General features: G+C 45.9%; 1 protein-coding gene across 1 annotated transcript in view; it reads right to left on the minus strand.

Moving 5' to 3' along the window:
* CDH13 (cadherin 13) overlaps positions 1-20,918 on the minus strand; it is a 1,068,624-nt gene that overhangs the window by 504,482 nt on the left and 543,224 nt on the right. The window contains exon 4 of the mRNA XM_040982306.1: positions 14,336-14,544. Coding sequence (XP_040838240.1) covers positions 14,336-14,544 — 209 coding nt within the window. The remainder of the gene's footprint in view (positions 1-14,335; positions 14,545-20,918) is intronic.

The raw sequence follows: 20,918 nt of genomic DNA on the forward strand, positions 1-20,918 counted from the left end.
TGAATGGGTTTTTAATTCTTTGGCACCAAACCCAACATACTGTAATCCCATTTCCAAGAAATTCTGAAAATAATCCTTGTATATCATGTTTCATTGGCATTATTTTCACCATAGTTCATTACAAAGCTTAAAGAAAGAAAAAAAAATCCTTAGCAACAGTTCACCTATTAGCACATAGCATTTGTTTGGCTAAAAATACACATTTTAAATATTAAGAATTGATGCTTCTGCTCATGTAACAACGCCTAATGTTATCCTCACTCCCTACCCCAAACCTATCACAGCCGCTTACGCCAGCTCTGAGAGACAGAGGGAGATGGGAGCTCAATGCTTTACATCCATCAGCTTGGGGTACAAGCAGCCTCTGGTATGGGGAGACTGCCTGACGGGAGCTGGAGGGACAAACACCACAGGCTGCATAGGGTTACTCTGAACGGGAAGCCTGGTCGCTTTCAATAGCGCATAATACCAGCTCTGCTGTTTCTGGGGAGTCACTTGAGTTGTGACGGGCATGTGGATTACACTGCCAGGGAAGAGAAGTCCTTACAGACCAGATAGGAGGAAATGACGCCCAAGCCAGTGGTGACTACTGTGCTGGAGAAGCCGCAGGGGAAAACCAAACCACAGGGAGAGGTGAGAAAGGTAGTGCTACTGACCTCTCAGGGGACGAGACGCCAAAAGCAAATCTAAGGTGGGTGGAGGGCTTGAAGGCCTGGGGAGACAGCGATGTCACTACAGAAAACAGAGCAACCTGCAAGATGAGATGTGGAGGCTGAGGAGCATGTGGGGAGGGAGACACATACACACAAGAACAAGCAAGATACAAACAGGGATGCCTGCACACAGGCAGATGTGAACAAGGTCAGAAAGGTAGTGATGGATTTAGAGACATCTTGGAGGAAGGATGTGTGAGGCCACCAGGTTAAATGGATGGGTGAAGATGGTAGAGAACAGCAGAAGAAAATAAAAAAAGACAATGGTTGGGCGCGTCCGACAATAGAAGGGACAAGAGGAGGGGATGGAGGAGGAATGATGGACAGGGTTCCATACACAGCCATATGTCCCCAAATGTTAGGGATATGTGTTTAGATGAGTGTGTCACTGAGCAAGCATCATAGAGTGTACTTGCCTAAGCACGATGCTTGTGACATCCTGAGGTACCACAACCTTGTAGAACACTGTTGAGCGTGTGACATCACAGACTGAAACACTGCTACACTACACATGGCTGTATAAGCAGGTGGGGATATCGCAAATAGTACCACGGGAGAGCATTTCAAGGAACAAATTGTGCAATGCTCTGGCAGGAACATAACATAGCACAGATAATATGGGAAATAGCCGACTGTTATGCAAAAGCTGGATCCTCACACGAGCCAGAAACGTGAGCACTAGGTGTCAACCCCAAAAGATCAAAAAGCTAGTACCCCAACAAGTACAGGTACATATGTGTTCACAGCAGCACTGCTCACAATAGCCAAAATATGGCTACATGGCAGAAGGCCACCAACACACCACTACACTTATAAATCATGGCTATTCAGTCATAACATGAATGGAACATGAACACGTGCTACCACGTGGATGGGCCTCTAAACCCTATGCTCTCAAGAAAGAGCTAATCACCAAATACCACACACTGTAAGAGTCTATTTACATGGAATATAACACACAGGTGACTGATGAAGAATGCAGACTGGTTACTGTCAGGGGCTGGGGATGGAGCATAGTGGAAACCAAATGACTAACAGAAACTGAGTTTCATAATTTTTTTCCTCTTTTTTTTTTTTAATACTTGAAAGGATAGAGAAGTACAGCAGGAGAAAGGGGGAAAGATCGTTCAACCACTGATTCATTCCCCCAAACGCCCACCAACTGCTAGGTATAAAGGCCAGGTTCAAGATAAGAGCCAGGAACCGCACCTGATCTCTCACAAGGTTGGCAGGCAGCTGAGTATTCATGCTGTCTCTTGCTGCCTTGCCAGGCACATTAGCAGGGACCAGCAGAGGAGCAGCTGGGCATCGAACCAGTGCTCTGTAAGGGTTGCTGACTGTGCAGACTACTGTCCCCCAACTCCAGCCCCAGGGTGTTCTTTTGGAGTAACAATCACACCTTGAAACTAGACAGTTGTGGTGATTTCACACAACGGTACATCTAGTAAGTGCCACAGAGATGTTTCTTTGAAATGCTTAATTTTATTTTCTATAAATTTCACCTTAATAAAAGAGAAAATGAAAATAAATTACTGACTGCTTCAGAGAATTCAAGCAGGCTCAGGAATAAGAAAAACTCTAAGAAGATCAGCTCTTTATCTAGAACCTTCAAAGGATAGACATTTGAGTAGAATACTGAGGAGAGGAATACGGGCTAGTTTGGAGTGTTCAGGCTGCCTTAAAGGTGAAGCAATAATGCGAAGACCAGTGGGGGGAAGAGGGGGCAATGTTTGAAGGTGAAATGGCTTCATAGAAATGCACTTTAGCATGAGAAGACATAGATAGGCCTGGAGGCCTGCAGGTCTCAGAGGAGGGCAGGATGGGACAAGTGAGAAACGAAAGAGCATGAAGACAACAGAAGCAGAAGGGAGCCATTTCCAGGAAGCTGAGACAGAAGACAAGGCCCTCCTCTTGGAATGGAGGAAAGGGGTGAAGCAGGCACCGAGGAGCTCGGGGAGAAGGTGTGAGCCTCTCTCGGCAGAGACACCTACAAGGCAGAGGGGTGGAGCTTACTGCTTAAGGCAAGTGGAAGCATCTTGGAGTGGTGCTCAAGCTGATGAGCAGTGAGTGAAGGATGAATAATTATGGAGCAGCACAAGGGGCAGGACCCAGAGAGGGAGTGGGCAAAGCTCCACGTGGTGAACACGTCAGTAGTCAAGTCATTAGCACATCCCCTTGCCCGACTTTCCAGAAATGCTTTGCTGACAGGTGGGGCTCCATGTGGATTCCTGTTGCAAAGGACCCTTTTCATTTCAGTCTGTCCTTAGGGAACTGAGCCCCAAGTTGATTGTTCAGTTAGGATTCCCTGAGCTGTTAATGTTACAACTATGACTTCATATCTTCTCCACCACAGGGATGAGACTGGCTACACACACTGGGCTCCAGGCGCCTAGACATTACATTTTAAACCATTTGCATGCAGCTATTCAACCAGGCTGAACATACTTTACTGTGATAATATTCAGCTCATATTTCTGTTTGCTCAAAAAGGATGTGTTATTAAATGCCTTTTAGTTGAGTTTTTGAGTACAAAGAATGGCTACAAAACATTTCAGCTTTCTAACCTTGGAGAGGTCATCCATCTTGCCTAAACCTCACCATATTAATCTATAAAGGGAAGATAATCGCACCTATTAGGCAGAGCTGTTGTAAAGATTAAATGACTCCACATGAGACAGGCTCTTAATGTGGTCCCCAGCAAAGAGTCAGAGCTAAACAAATACTGGTGATGGTCTCCATTAGTAACACTAGCATTCACTCTTGTCTGGACCTTGTTATGTTATTAACTATTTATTTAGTGCCACATTGTGTTAAGTGCTAGATTTATAGCAGTGAACATGTGAGTCAAGTCCATATTTTTACTTAATAAATAAATACCCAAACTGTAAGATTTATGTAGAATTTGAGAAACTATACAGAGAAAATGTGAGTCTGTTTTTTTTTTTTGTATTTCTTTTTCTTCCATTAAATTTGAATCTTATTTATTTTCCCTCTCTTCTGAGAAAATATTACATAAGGGGCTCAGTGAAAGAAGAAATCATGGGCAACAGGCAAATAGAATCTATGGCCATGAGACTTTGCTAACAACGTCCAAATCAAATAAGAAACTTGGCATAACACACACACACAAACACACCGACACACATCTCAGTTATCAGTGTTAATTAAGGTTTGAGAGAATGGACAATGCATGGAGAATAATCCATCCTGAGTAGCTGTCTGAACTTTTACAGGAGAGGCATGCAAAACAAAACAAAACAATCAACCAGACAAAACATGGTGTGCTCAGATTCTGGTTGGAGAGTGCTGCAAGGGGAACGTTTTCAGAACAAGCCAGGTGAGTTACGCAGCCCAGGCCTTTGGTCTTTGGGTGAGCTACCATTGTTTACAGCTTTATATCTTCAAAAGAAAGAAGTTGTAAAAAGTTGCTGTCAACAGAAGCCCAATTTGTTTGACATGATGAAGGGGTTGGCTGGAGATGCACACTTTTTGTTGAAAGGATTTGTTGTGAAAGATAGCAAGTGGAAGGAACCATCTGGATTCCACAAAGAGCTGGGAGGCAGGGGAGACTGCGCAGCACCAGGGGAGGGAGCGGCCCTGTCCCGTGCCTCAGGTTTGACCTGCTCTGAGTCCAAGGAGAGAGGAGGAGCAGGAATAACTGCACTGTCTTCCCTTCGGAAGGGACACTGGCCGGAGGGGAAAGGCTGCGTGTGCAGGCCACAGCAGTAAGCTCTGTCCGAAAGAAGGCTGCTGCTCCACACTCAGAGAACACTGGAGCTGCTGCCTGGGGGGCAGATCCCCCTCGGACCCGCCATGACCTGCGCTTCCTGTGCAGCTCCAGCTCTTTTAAAGGCTTGCACAGCCAGTCACATCGCTAGTCTTTGGAGACTGGAAACTGCCAATAACAGCAAAGGCCAAATTTGTCTGCATTTGCAATTTCTCTGCCTATGTTTAGATCCCATGTGCAAAATCTGTAAAATGTCTATGTGGAATTACTTTAAATATTTTGTTGTTTCTGTTGTAGTTGTTGGTTTCCTTTGGAAAGCCAATCTTCATCTGCATGAGAAGATTGATGATGAAGTGCTGGCAAAGTTCATCCACTGAAAAAACCAAGTAGCTGTTACACTTCGATGACTCACGCATGGATATACAAAGTGTTTGCTTTCTGATCACTGCCATTTTCCTGCCTTATTAATACAGACTAAAGAGACAATTCAGTAAATAGCAGTAACACTCACACCTGAGGGCCCAGTGGGATTATGGGTACTTCTTCACAATTTTCAGTGTAGAGTCCCTAAGGAGTACGAACCACAGGGAAACAGGCTTCAACTTCTCTGAGCACAGTTTTTTTCTTATCTTTTTTTTTTTTAAAGACAAAAGCAGGTCTGGTGCGGTAGCCTAGCAGCTAAGGTCTTCACTTTGCAAGTGTCTGGATCCCATATGGGCACTGGTTCTAATCCCGGCGGCCCTGCTTCCCATCCAGTTCCCTGCTTGTGGCCTGGGAAAGCAGTCGAGGATGGCCCAAAGCCTTGGGATCCTGCACCCATGTGAGAGACCCAGAAGAGGCTCCAGGCTTCTGGGTTCAGGTTGGCTCAAGGAATTGAGCTGTTGCAGCCGCTGGGGAGTGAATCATCAGACAGAAGATCTTCCTCTCTCTCTCTCTCCTCCTCTCTGTATATCTAACTTTACAATAAAAATAAATCTTAAAACAAAAAGACAAAATCAACCATACTGGATGAGGCCCTGTGACAGGGATCAAGTGTTTCTATGTGAGCCTTGAAGGGAGACTTAGCTTTGCTCAAAGAAGTGACTGAGGTGCCCAAGGCCTTTGCCACCTTGGCAATCATTACTAATCATGCTCAGGCCACAGGGGTGAATGGTCCACACAGGCTGGCCCTACAAAGGTAGACTGGAAAAGACATGGCCAGGGATATGAGATTTCCCTTTACTAACTTTTCTACAGATGCCTTCTGTCTTGAAAGTGTGAGTGAGGCCAGGTAGTTTTTCTGACAAATGCGGTAGGTGAAGAAATACTAAAAAATACATACAACCTCCCTTTCTCCTTTGTCCCCTAATTTTTGAGAACTGAGATCAAAGAACCCAAGAGCAGTCTAGCTTGCTGGTAATGCCAGCAGTCCCCCAGGATCTCCACATAAACCACTCTTGCAACTTCAGGAAAAGAGGGAGATCTCAAAAATAGAAGCTCAGCCCTTTATTTATATTTGTAAGCCACTGGCATGTGTGACTTATGGTACCAAAAGATTAATGGTACTGAACGAGAGCAGACACATATCAGAGAACCTATAAAATGTGTATGCGTTATATCACCTGATCACATCACAGACGTTGGGTGCATTGTCATCCTGTCAATTTGCAGTTCCATTTGCTTGAAAAGCCACTGCTGGCTGTGGGGAAGATCATTGGGACCGAACAGTGGCCTCGGAGAATGTCGCAAGGTTGAGCACTGGGGCTGCCACGTGACCTAAGACCTGCATCTCCGAGTCTCAGTGTCCTGACTACTATCATAGGAATAACGCTGTCTGTTTCCAGCATGGCTGTAAGGTTCGCATCAGATCATGCTGATGCACATCCAAGTGTAAATCACCATTTAGAAAATATGAGCCATTTCCCTAAACTCTGAGATTATGAAGATCAATGAGGTAAAGTCTCGGGCCAATGGGGCATTTGCATTTAGTGAACATGTGCTGTTTCCATGAAATTCTTTTCCAAAGGTTCCATTCATAGGAGGAAAAACATGAATGTTGTTGCAACATGGGGATGGACCATTCCTTTAAAATTTCTTTAGAAGCTTTATTCAACCATAGATTTGTTTTTTATTCCTAATTGGTTCTTAATTTCCCTGTGTTATTTCTTACTGGCAAAAACGAAAAACAAAAAATGAAAAAAACAAAACAAACACCAGAGCTGCCTCCAACGTACCGCAGTCCTGCCGCTGACTGACGGGTCTGGCTACGTTGAGCAACCTCTCTGAGCCTGTGCCCCTTCTGCACCTGTGCAACACGGACCATGTCACCACTGGCACAGGGTGATTGTACAGATCAGAAAACCAGACGTATGAGTGCGAGCATGCAAGGCCGTGACCTAACAGGAGGTGGGTACCCAGAGCAGGGTGCTCTCCCTCCTGCTATTCAAACACATACACGTGACAGCAGAATTCTAGAACAACCTGTGCGTGCCAGAGCCAAGCACCCCATCCAGTGACTGAGCACTCCACAAGGGTGGAGGCTAAATGCAAATATCCTTTGAGTGTCAAAGACACTTGATTTCAAAGACTTGGTATAAAAAAGGAGGCCACCAAAACATTACAAAGAATGTACCCAGTGATTGCCTGTTGAGATACTGTCAACATGGTCCATACAAAAATAGTTAAGTAAAATACACTGTTGAAATGAATTTCATGTTTTTTTTAACGTGACTATATGAAACCACATAAGCAGGACAGACGTGACTGCCATTGTGTTTCTGTCGGACTCTGCTGCTGCACCAAATGAGCCAGAAAGATTCTCTTTTAGTTATCTACACTTCCTGTAGGACCAGTTACTTCTTCCCCAAGCGTTTCAATTAAATTAATCTTTGGAATATAATTTTCATAGGTTCTGATACACACACAAAAATCCGTTATCTACTTAAATTAATGAATCAAAGGATGCCTTTTTATTTGTATTTGAATAGTATCCTGGAGCTAGGAACTATACAAACAACAATTTAAGCATGTGTCAATGGGTAACAGCCCAATACCACATGCTGGACCCGACTCCCGGATCTCTAACAACCATTTCCAACTACGTATTTTCCCCAATTTGGATGACAGTTAAATGGACCCTAATTTTCCTTATGGAGAGTGGTATCCTACAGACTTTTTGAAGTCACCACGCTTATTAAATGAGGTGAGCATTTGTGTTTTTGATTCATCATTTCTTTAAGATCCCCGTAAATGCACAGACGGTTCCTTCCCTGGGATTTAAGATAAGCAGCGTCAATGTACTGAGCAGCTCCACAGTCCCCAGCACCACTCCCTGCCAATAGGACACGGTCAAGAGACAAGGTCATTGACTTCCCCGCGCTGGTGGTTTGTGTTTTTTTTACATCTGAGAAGCTTTCAAGAAAAAGAGTCAAGTCAACCTGCTTGCAGTGGTGGCAGGCTCTCAGAGGCCAGACGATGTAACGGTGAAAACAAAGAGAAGAATTAAACGGTTGGCTCAGGGAAGAAAAGAAGCGGAGCTTATCTCAGTAACAAATGTGTTTAAAAGTGAGGAAGGCATGGAAGTGACAGGAACTCCCTGGGTTCTCCCAGTAAGAACCTCAGATGCATCCATGATTTAACAGTCCCCGGGAACCAGGTGCTAGGTCAGGCACGGTGCTTATTATAACCCTGTGTCTCATGACAGCGTCCAGGCCAGGCTGGAGGCTCATCTGAGTACAGATGAGGAAATCCAAGCTGCAAAAAGCCAGGAGACTTTGCAGATCATGTGGCTGGCCGGTAGGCGGCGCTGTCTTGTTGCACCCCAACTGCAGGCTACCCTTAAGTTTCCTCCACAGCTGGGAGAACACATGTGGGCAGGAACAGAGGGACCCTCGGCCATTGCTCCACAAGGTCCAGCCCCAGGCTCCCCGTGGTCCTGAGCACACAGAATGTTGAGATTTGGGGAAGTAGTGGGCTTCCAGCGGCAGGACAGATATTAAACACTATAAACAACACAACGGTTTCTCCCAAGAGTTTCCTTCCTCTGATTGCTCCTTTCATTTTACTTTATTTTTTTGGAACTATTTCCATCCTGATCCTTGAAACTGGATCAGCAGCCAAAATTATGTCTTTTAAATTGCATGTTTACAGTGACGATAAGCAACTAAGATAAATAAGCCTTATATTTAGCCTTTTTAGTTTCTATCGTAACTTTCTCTTTTCATTTCTTAAAATTACAAAAAGAGGGAAGATTATTTTTGTAATTAACTTAAGGGACTTAATTAAGAGCCCATTTCCCCTTTAAAGACAAAACTTTGTACTGATCTCCAGTGACCATGTATAAACTATGCATAGCTCATCTTCACACATGGGACATTAAAGGATCAAGAATCTCTTCTCTAGGACATTCAGCCAATGCTCTGTCAGGAGGCAGCATCTGGAATGGCACTGGGAGCAAGAAACATCTCCCCCCCATCATTCCAAACACCACACCGTGTATAGTCAAACTGACAAGACGGACAAAGTGGGTCCCCTTTGCAGCCACTGAGTATGTGTGCAGTTCAGTCTGGTTGCCTCCATATGACCATGAGAAGGAACTGTTGCTGTCATGGTACCTAAATGGGTTCAACATACTCCCCTTAGGGAGATAGTACTATAGACCCATCTTACAGCAGAGAAAACTGAGGCAGAGGGTAGGTGTAACCCTAGGATTCCCAGCAAGGTAGCCTGCTGCTGCAATGAGTTTAATATTACACTCATTCCTTTACTCCAAAGATGCAAACTGAGTCCTGACTGTGCCGGTCAGGCCTGAGTCCAGGCCCTGTGCCGGTCCTGAGGGCAGAGCAGGGCAGGCAATGGGAGACACTGCAGACACTCTTGCTATGGCTCACTCACAGAGCTCACAGTCTGCTCACGCAGCATGCAACCAACCCCAAACAAAAGAAGCTCACACATCATTACAGACGGAGAGGAAGCCCAGGCACTGAAGAAGGTACAGAAGGGAGACCAGCAGGACAGACCTCCCCTTGGAAGGGGATTCAGCGCAGGTGCCTAGGACAGATGACACACCATCAGGTGAAGCCACTTAAAGATGAGAAGGAATTGATTGGCAGCAAGGCTGCAGGGTTGGCTGTGTATGCCATGAGGGACATTTGTAGAAAAAGTCTTTGGAATAGGTGCCAGGGGCTCGGTGAGCTGACTGGTGTAGGAGGACATTGTGACCCTACAAGGTCAGCGAGTACAGGTTTACAGTTGATTGGACAATATTTGTATGATAAACAACTGAATGGGTGCCTTTTGTATGACTGATTGGATATGCTTTGCATGAGAACAACCGAATGACTACCTTTTGTATACTTGATGGGATATCATTTGTACAAGAACAGTTGAGTGACAGTATGTGTATGATAACACTTGGTGCAATATACAAGACCAAAGGACTTCCAAACAAAAGCATAGAAACAGCTGATGGATTTGCTGATGAGCTAAATACCTCCACCCTAATCCTATAGGACCCTCAGTGTATAGTCTGTTGACCCTAATAAATCTCGGCTGTTGATCATCAGTCAGTAGTCCATGCGTGTTGTGTTGCTATCGGCTCCCTGCACCAAGTCCATCGCTGCAGGACAGTGGCAGACTGGGAAGTGAGAGAACATTAAGCAGAGGTGTGGTGTGATATCAGTGAACAGGGATAGCCTGTGGCCCCAGCAACTCCCCACAGAGAACTGGGAAGGGATGTCCCCAGGACATCTTGTGCTCTGTCCAAGACACCCAGCTGGCCTGCCACAGGAATCCAAAATCTACAGCAGCTCGCAGCCTGCTCAGAGTTCACAAATCAGAGGCCGGAATGAATTCCTACAAACCCCGACATCTCTTTTCAGACCAGCTTCGCCGCATTCTTCAATGGGTGTCAGAATTTCTTTTACTACCTCCAGTGTTGCCAGCCATAACCACTTAAATCGGAACGAAAAGGGGGAGAATATTGAATTTGGGGAGAAGAGTGGCCTAGAAAAACAAAGTTGAAGAGTTTCAGTTACTCTTGAGGTAAAGGCATCTCCACATAGGGAAGGACTCTGAGGTGTTCCTTGGATGTCTCAGAAGCTGGGTATGTCACACACACACACATACACACACACACACCTCTGTTTTCTGTCCCCTCATTCTTGTCAGCTGTGAGAGATGGCATATCAGGCAGGACCAAATCTCAGTTCTGTGCAGGGACACTTTCATGCATTGGGTTCCTTGCTGCTTCCACCGGCTAACAAACCCTTTTGTGTCAGGAAGGTCAACTTCACCACCCCTCACCAACAGTTCCTCAGGCCTGCCCTAAGACAGACAGGGCTTAAGCTACTCCTCAGCTTTCTCAGATACAAGGTGACTTCTTAGAGCTCAGGCAGACACCGGATCCTGGGCAGCCTATTCAAAAGGCAGAAATAGCTGGAGAGCCTCTGATGAAGCCATTAATAATTGGAGTTCACAGGGTTGGAGCATGAACTTTGAGAGTGAAGCAGGTTTGTAAGAGGCAGCTAACAATAAGACAAATGCATCCTTTTACTAAAGAGGAGCTGGGCTCCTGGAACCGCTGCTAAGTGGGGCTGTGCTGCAACCTCACAAAGCTTTGACACCTCTGCTCCCCAAACATGGCAGCGTGCAGTGAACAATATGGAACCTGCCCTGCTGTGCTGTGCTGCACATCCTTCAAACCTTTCTGCTCAGGACTTTCTCCTCCTGACCCTTGTGGCTGGCTTCTGTCCCATGGCCTCAGTGGATGCTGAGTCGTGTTCCTTTCCATCACAGCATCACAGAAACTGTGAGAAAGACTTTGCTCTGACCCCTATACCATACCTGAAGACTTGGGGTCCAGGGCTGAGCAACTTGCCTGGGGTCATACCGATTCCAAAGCCCAAACTCTCATCACTATGGTATTCTTCCCCCAAAGCTATAGCCTGGAAGCAAGGCCGCCATGGATCACTCACCTTTCAACATCTTCAACGCAACACACATGAGCCTGACCACTCTCCCCTGTCCTGAGAGGTCCAGCTCCTCTCCGTCTCCTAAGGCTACCCAATTTGGAATCATCTCGACATGGAATCTTAGTTCTTTCTTCTCTCAAGCACATCTTCATTGCTTGTTTTCCTCCTTCACTACTGTGATACTCAGACCCATGCTTCATTCTCCTGACTCATGGGAATTGTTAACAGCCATCCTGTGGCACAGGTGCCCAGCCAGCACAGTAACAGGCAGGAGAATGAACAGTTAGACAGAGCAGCCTTGTGAACCCTAACAAGTCTCGTACCACCTTAATTTTGTGACCAAAAGACACAAACTAAGTGCAGGCTCCAAAGACAAAGCAACTTCCCAAAGTCAAATAGCTAAGATGAGCAAGAGCCTCCCCACCGGGTATTCCTCCCTGTCCAAACTGGCCCCTCCAGCTAGGTTCTGCCATACCCCACCCACTCAGGGAAAGCAGCAGCGGCATGCTGCAGCGGTTACAGTCCTGGCTCAGGTCAGCGCCATGCTGTTCCTTTCTGTTATGTGACCTTGGGCAAGTCACTCGCCTCTTCAAGACTGCCCCATCCCTCCACTGGGCAAATGATGACACAGTACGTCTCATGTAGGTGCTAGGGAATGCACAAGAGTCAGCATTTGTAGCCCATGAGAGCTACACGAGGCACATACATAACCCACGTGACTGTTACCTGCTCAGCCTCCCAAGGGTGCGAGTCATCACTAACTCTCCTCTCACACACGTGCACATTCACTGTCCCTTCTGAGCGAGTTGCCGCAACAACGAACACATGCAGTGATTTCTCTGTGTAGCAGTCAGCTCGTGTGGTTGAACATAATGGAGCCTAAAAACCACCAACTGAACGTCTATGAAAGCCTGTGCAATCTGCCTTTGCTATCTGTGTTATTTCCTTTGCCTTTATTCCTCACTGGGGCTTTTGCTTACAGACACATCTGGGCATCTTCACAAGGCCTATTTTCAAACCTCACGAAATCGCTCGAGGCGGGAGATGAATGCCCATTCTGCCGGAGTCTGGCAAAGGGAACAGTACAACAGCCTCCACCATGCTTTACAGGAAGCAAACGATTACAGCCATGTTTTGGGAAACGATGTGTTCAGACAGTGACATACGAGAAACGGTCAGGGCCATAGGAGGACATCTCACAGGAAAGGAGAGACAGTCCTTTCACGGCTGAGTCTCTTCCTCAGGATTCAGAATCTCCCTCCCTTTAAGGTGAAATTTTCGATGAGATGTGTCCAGGCTCCCTCCTGTTCTTTGAAGCAGAATACTATGATCCCATCTTTTCCAGACACAAGGTGAGTTACTGCCAGAAGGACTGTCTGTCTAAACAGATTCCATTGCACACACCTCATTCTCCATGGATCCGATATTATTTACCAGTTACCAGATAGCACATTCTGGCAGTTTTGGTGCTTTCAGTTTTTGCCAACTGGTTCTCAAGTTATCAAGATACTGTGAAAATGGCTGAGTCTAAGTAAGAGAAAAGCTGGTCTGTGTGGTGCCAATGGGTTTCCATTCTGAATTTTAGGTTGAGTTCCAAGTTTTCTTAGAAAACATTGGTGACTTGCTTTGGTTTCATTTGGAGGTTATGATCTAACCTGAACTGATAGTCACAGATACAGTGGGGAGTCACAGAATTCTTCTGGCCCAGGCATGGTAAATGGATTCCAGCCCTGGAAACAACTCCAGATCAACAGTGGGGTCTGAAAGTACCACACTGGGAAGACATTCAGACCCGGCCTGCAGTGATTACCAGTTCCTGCATGAACATGGCGACCACAGCGGCAGCACCTGGGCCACACAGGAGTCTTCTCAACCCTGTAACCCCTATAGTTCTCAGATAAAGGAGTTCAGTGATTCTCTCTCAAGACCATGGCAGGAAGGCAATGTTTCCATTGCCAGTTGCAATGTCTCTGCTCTCCAGCTAGGGAACTGCATCCACTTCACTCTCAAACAGTATCAGCAGTCAAAACAAGTGCAAGATGGAGACAGGCAATGAAGTTTTGAAGAGTTGAGGAACAACAGGCCAGCATACAGGAGAAAAAGCTAGGCACACCATACCAGGGGCACACAACTGTCATTGTCCTTGTTCTGTTAGGTCCTTAATCAAGAAGCCAGAGTGATTTTCTGCTAAAAACAATCGGATGTTACATAAAGTCCAGTGAGCACGAGTGAGAGCTGCTGGTGTTCACAATGTAAATGCATATGCTGCAGTGCAGGGTTCAGCATGAGGAAGGGAACAGGCTCTGGTACAGGGCAGGGGAGCAGGCCACACCACTCTGGTTCTTGCCTTTCTAGAGTACACGTCACTTCCTCTGACAGTGGCACCTGCACTGACTGTGGGGTAACTACCCTTCTGTCACTCTCACATTTTGTTTTAAGGTGGGTGGGGTTGACTGGACTCTGGCCCACCCTTGGATAACCTGAGCATTATACCCAATGGACAAACAGTGAACACCTCGGGGATGGCCACACAACCCCGTGAGATTTCATATCAAGCATCTGTTGACCTCAGCAGAAGAGTTTCCTAAGGGGACTTGAACTTGGACAGATGAGACCTGCACCCTGGGTGGTAGGGAGACATAGGACTCTGACTGTGAGGTTGGCATAGAGGGAAATGGAACCAAGAGGAGGATGTAGCTCAAAGCTGCTGTCATCATTTGGGTGCAGGCACACAGCTATGCTTGAACACAGAGCTGACACTGAAACACGTGAATTAGACAAGCCAGAAACCCCCACTGCACCTCCTTCACCTTTTTCTTATTATGTTTCTGTCATTTATGGAAACATGATCTCGACCATGATGAAGGAAAAATCCATTTTCCACATCAGACAGCAGAGCCCAGTGATTCTTCCCAGATCCGACCGATCCCCAGTAGCTGTGTTACCTGCAAGGAGGCCTGGATGTCCTTCCCCCCAACGATCACAAGTTCTGCCATGTCTTCAGCATGGGGAGTCCGTGCGTGGACGAAGAGAGTCCTGCCCACTGCAGTTATGTTCCTCAGGGCCACTAAGCCACCATCGCTGTTCACCTTGAAGTACGGGCTGGAGACCTCATAGTGGAGCTTCTCATTTCCCTTGCAGTCACTGAAGGTCACTGAGGAAAAGCAAACACAACAACAGCGAAAGCATGAGCAGGTTGCGTGATTTAGCCCTTGAGAAATCTGACTTGGAAAACATGGGCCACCTCACTACGCCCCAGCCCAGCTCCGCAGGTGCTACCCACTGACCGTTCACAAACCCCCTGGACCCAAGCAACTTGGTGCTGATGGAATCCACTCAACCAAGATACCTCCAGAATCACCTGTCATGTTCTAGACAGTTTCTAATCAATGAGGTGGTCAAGGTCCTTCCCAGGCTGGGGGCAGGGTAGACAGTCAGACATTGTAGAGGGATATGGGAGGGAATGAGCTCAGAGTGCTCAAAGCCTTGAGGGCAGGTTCATGGAGGCAGCAATTGAACTGGGCCCTGGTGATGAGCAGGACATTAGCCCACCCTTGAGAGGATGGGGCACAGTCCAGGCTAAGCTATGTAACAAGTCAGATTCAAGAAAAGAATTAACACAGTGTCCTTGAATCAAAGGTGGATTTGAAATGGGACAGGGAGGATGGGGATGTAGAAAAGACTGGAGATAAAATTGAAAATGCCCTTGGCAGACAAACTGAAAAAATGAGAAAGCCTGCTTCCCGGTAGCCAGGACTATATTCATTGTGGAGGAATCAAGGTCCACTGCATGTTCTAGATCCAGGATTGCAATCACAAGGGGAAGTCTCGAAAACTCCAGAAAGCCCCATCCAAAGGTTCTAGTTCAATAGATCTGGATTACAGACAGTTAGTTATCTGGGGAAGGACAAGAAGGTTGGTCAGGAACACTTGTTTCAAATTGTGCCAATGATGCCTTTTCAGATGAAGGCAGTGGTGGCAGTGATGGTGATATGGGGAGTGAGGAGACAGGGATGGCATTTCTACACCTGAGTCATGCACGGGAGGGCAGAGGGAAAACCTGTCTAGCTGCATGCAACACTGGGCACCACCACTTCCGATGCAGTGACAGCCCCCCATGACCCCCATGATGCTTTCTCACCTGCCACACAATGTTTGTCATCATGGGTATCAGAATACACTGTATTTTGTACCATGTTTGCCTGTCTGCCTTTGATATTAAGGCCCCTCACACATAACTACAGAATTGTATTATTTGACTTTCAACTTTACTGAACAGCTCATTTAGTAACTCTTTGATAAAAGCATAATAGAGAAATGTGCACACATAAAAATGAACAACTCAACAACACATTTTCACAAATAAACACCTAATCCAGCACCCAATTCACTCCCTTTCTGAGTACAACCCTCCTCCATAAAGACCACACTCAGTTGATTTCAAATGCCACAGATCAGCTTTCCTTTCACGTAAACAGAATCATTAAATATGACATTCTTAGGTCTGATCTGTTTTGATCCATGTTAGAGTTTGTTGCATTAAAACGTGGCTGTGGGCCCAGAGCAGAAGCCTAGTGGCAAAATCCTTGTCTTGCATCTGCTGGGTTCCCATAAGGGCACCGGTTCAATTCCTATCCAGCTCCCTGCTTGTGGCCTGGTAAAGCAGTCAAGGATGGCCCAAAGCTTTGGGACCCTGCCCCTTGCAGAAGACCCAGAAGAAGCTCCTGGCTCCTGGCTTAGGATCAGCTCAGCTATAGCCACTGAGACCACTTGGGGAGTGAGCCACTGGATGGAAGATCTTTCTCTCTCCTCTCTGTATAGCTCCCTTTCCAATAAAAATAAATAAATCTTAAACAAAAAGCCATGCATTATGGCTGCAAGGTAAGGTCTCAGACTCCACCCACTACCCAGTAATCACGTTATGTGTGGAATCACTAGTTACTGCCCATTACTTCACTGCATGCTAATATTCAGTCTGTCCCATTTTCACTGGACTCCTGGGATATTTCTTCTTCAAGGTTCTTAAAATGTTGCTACTAGGAACTTTTTGTGTGTGTATTTTTTAGCGACAATATCTACTTACACCCTAGTATGCTGTTAAAGTTGTATGAATTTCTCAATTCTGGGGCGATGAGGGTAATGATCACACCGGCAGATGATTGAGAATGGCCGAGGCGGTTTGAGTGCTTGGCACATGTGAAGTTAGGTACCCAACATTTCACAAATGTTGTCATCTTCACAGAAAAAAAAAATGAATGAAACTCTATTTTGATCTCCTCCCCTACAATACATAGGGAAGGTTGGTGCTTGGCAAGGACCAGATCAGTATCCTGGATACACAGTTGGTAGCTGATAAACCAAGACTTGAGGCCTGGTCCACATGGCTTTCACCACTACGTGGTCTTAAGAGACAACACCTCCTGTTGAACACAACCCTCCTGGGATCCTCTCAGAACCCAGGCGAATGCCCCAGGTGCCAGTCCATCATCCTCAAGCATAGCCACCACCCTAGAGGCACTGTTGCCTGGTGCTACCTGTGGTCACTCTGCATCAGAGCCTCAGCCTTTGCTCGATGAAGTTAGCTTTCAGGCTGTCTGCTCCACAGCAAGTGGACCCTGGGGAGTCTGCAGTTCTCGGATCATGCTTGTTTCCTTTGATCATCTTGGTGGCCAGGATTGACTGGGCATGTCTAGCTTTCAGTTTTGGCAAGGCATATACAGAAACACATCAAGGTTACTTTAACTGTTATTCACAATCAGAATTTACCCTTTGGAGGCCGATTACTAAATTGACAAGGTCCTCTGGGAACTTGCTGCTTCAAGTGTCAGCATGAAAATTCTAGCCCTAGTCCCTGGGCAGGATCAAAAAGGCAGTCGAAGTTGGGAAGGAATGGGAAATACACAACTTGGTGTGAGTTCTAGTTTCCCAGTTAAATTTCCTCCCTCCCTTCCTCAGAAAATTTAGTGAGAACAAACATCACTCTAGATGCCGAGGTTTTAATGCTGGAGACAAAAGGATAATTCCTAACTTAAAGTAAAATAAGGAAGACAGGCATAAATCCATATCTCTTAAATAAAAGGGAACCTATTGCAGAAAAGACCATAACATGAACAAAGATTTTGTGGCATCCAGAGAACTGAAAGAAGCCAGTAAGACTGACACAGAGCCAAGGAGAAAGCAAGAAGCAGGAGGAAAGCTGGGTCCAGGCCATGTGTGGCCCTGAGCCCCAAACCCCAAATCCCTCACTCCTTACAGGAAGCTTGGATTGTCCCATTGCAAGCAGGTAACAGGCGCAGCTTCTCACTGAAAAATAATGCTTAGCATCCAAGCCATTAAGTCAAACTTTCTGACTCTGCCTTCACACCATACCTTACTCAGCTGACACCTCTCATGCCCACCATTTTACCTCTCCGTTATATCATTCTTCTGCAGAGGGCATGTCCCACCTTCTTCACCCTCCCCCAACTTACTCCCTCTCCCGGGAGTCTCTAGAGCTTCCAGTAGATAGAGCTTCTGAGCCAAGGACTGCAGCTACAGGGCCCTTTATTATCATGCTTAACCATTATGTTGACTTACTATCTATTTTCCCAATGGGAGCATGGAGCAGAAATCCAGTTGAATTCTTCATTCATTGCTACTTTCTACAATGAACAGAATACCTCTCCACATGGGAGACCAACAGTAATGTTTCCACTTTACTTGGCTATTCTCCTGAAGGTTCTAGTGATGGCCAATGATTGTCTCCCCCGCTGTGAGCTCAGGAGGCCACGTGCAAAGGTGCGAATTGAGAACAATGGACTCTGGCGACCTCTTGATCTGGCTGAGCCCAGCAGTGGAGAGGAGTAGGAGTAAAAGACTTTATTTTCTTGTGTGTTCCCAGGCTCTGTCCGCATCCTTTCCTGATGGTTCTTCGACTCTGGTGCTTCTCTGGGATTTAACTCACTGGGGAAGTCAGAGTGCTGCCTTTTCTTGCTTTGTAAGCCATCACAGCTTTTCATAATCCCGAAACATGCTTGGAATCAGTTGGATGGATGATTGGGCAGATAATGGGAGCAACACCTACTATGGACTGAGTGGTTCCTGCTCTCTGAGCCAAGGGCTGCAGCTGATGCATCCTTTTCCAGCCCTGTGCCGACACCAATCTGCACCAATATTTCTCAGCTTCTATTTTGTCATTATCTACTACCCTAAGAAGCCACCTCAGAATATTTTTTTGTAACTGCTACCACTTTCACAGAATTTCAATGTCACAGATATACTTTTAATGTTTATACAAGCATGCACATGTATACTTTGCTTTAAAGTACCATCCTGTTGCTCCCCCGAAGAACCTATTCTACCCCCATGGGGGCACTGCAGTCCTACTGTGAATATGCAGTCTGTAAGCTACGCACAATACATTTCATTGTATAAGAGACTGAGCTTCAGAGATTTTACCTAACTTGCTTGAGATAACAACTTTGAAAAGGATACAGCAAAAACCTGCCTCCCCACTCTCCTGCTGTGTCCTACAAACGGTAGGGGACAAGGCGACTTGACGTAACACTTTACTGCAGAGGTCAAGGTAAGGGCATACTGAGACACCACATATATGTTGAGCTTTTACACCACAGGCATTCGATGCTCGTTATCACCCTTCCCAACACAATTAGAGAGCTGACTGTGTAACTAGGTTTTCATTTTTTGTCCACACCTTTTGCCAGCATAGAAGCAGATCCATGGGGCCATGATTCTTTCTCAAGGCTGGCTACTAATGAAATCATCGCTAAAAATATAGCAAGCCTTGCTTCCACTCCCTCCTGACATTCTGACCAAGTGACCTGGCTTGGGGTCTGTGCATCAGCAGTTCATAACAGCCCTCCAGATGAACTGAGAGCAGAGAGAGCCAAGAACCAAGACTTAAGATAATCAAGCACTTGTCTGGATGCCAGGTTTCCACATTTCCCAGTCGTGCTTGGCACAAAGTGGAGCTTGGGTCCTACCGTGCCTAGAACTCCCACTTCTGTATCCTAAAAAGGGCTGTTTTCATGATAGGGTTGTATTCCCTTTTTCAATCCTGGCTTGTACATGTGCCCTGTGACCTTGAGCAAGCCACCCACAACTAGTTTTTTTTTTTTTTTTCAAAGATTCATCACTGATTTATTTATTTAAAATAAGTTTTATATAAAGAGAGGAAGATGCAGAGAAATCTTACATCTGCTGTTCATTCCACAAATGGCCACAACGGCCAGGGCTGGGCCAGGCTAAAGATAGGAGCTTTATCCGGATTTTCCACCTGATCATCTGGAAAATGAACTAAAAGTAGTGTCTCCCATACTAGCAGTTTGTTATCCCTAGGACATTAGTAAACAAATGATATATAGCTAGTGGGTAATGCATTCAGGGCAGAATTTGGAGCTCCAAGACTGGGAGTCACCCTTGCCATACCCAGTAATTCTGGTCACCAAGGAAGCAATCCTTCCTCCAGCTGGCCTCCTGCCTGCTCCTGGGTCCTTCTACTTCCTTCCAGTCAGGCATGCCTTCTTCAACCTGCCAGCCATGTGGTGTTACCATGGAGATGGCCACAGTAGGCTTCACTGCAAGGCTAAGGGGGTGGGGTGAGTGATACTGAGCCAGCCTTATCCATCTCAGAATCCTGCCACCTGTGTTGAAGAAGCCCTACTTCCCTCACATGAGCAGGTGAAAGAAAAACTAAACCAAAGGAAGAGAACTGATAGCATCTGGCTCATGGTGACTCAGCAAAGACTTGGGTAATTATGCAAGCACATTATTTGCTCAGACAACTTCATAAGAAACCTCAGGTTTGATTTTACCCAAACTACCCACACAATACTATGAGCTCTACACTCGGGCTTGCCGTGGCATCAGTGTGCGCTTTCCTCCCTCTTTGAAAATGAGGCGTGGTGAGGTGTAATGAGTTCTCCAAAGCCACGTAGCTGGTATGTGTCCTCAGGTAAGAACAGTACCTGCCTGAGTCGGTGCCACTCTTAAAGAGGATGTGTTCCTTCGTTTAGCTTCTAGTCTCATAGTTTCACCGCAGTTTCCCTGTAATTCCTTTACTAACTTAACATGTTTTTATCTTAATTCACAAACTACTTGAAGATAATATTTATAATACACATGAATTATGTCAGGTATATGTTTTTCTGCTACGCAATAAAAAGAACCCAAAGAGTAGAAACTTTAGCTAAATGTGTGTCCGTGTGTCCACATTATGCGTGGGCCCCTCTGGAAATGCTGTCTTGGCTGCCTCATTTTGTTCTGTCCAACCCTGGTTAGGACACATCGGTGGCATGGTTTCACTCTACTCAAGTTTTTAATCCAGAGAGCTCTGACATCAAAATATCTGGAATGAAATCAACATAGCTCACATGACTAACACAAATCTTAGAAAGGGCACAGATCAAAATCACTTCTGTAGCAGTAGTGACTTTGGCACTATCAAAATGGAAAATCAGATACATGAAAAACAAAGGAGAAATAATTCATGATATCTTTTATCAACTTCTCTAATTTCCCACTGATTTT

The sequence above is a fragment of the Ochotona curzoniae genome, unplaced genomic scaffold (assembly GCF_017591425.1).
Source record: "Ochotona curzoniae isolate NIBS_2020 unplaced genomic scaffold, NIBS_Ocur_1.0 contig_3622, whole genome shotgun sequence".
In the NCBI taxonomy this organism is placed as follows: Eukaryota; Metazoa; Chordata; class Mammalia; order Lagomorpha; family Ochotonidae; genus Ochotona; species Ochotona curzoniae.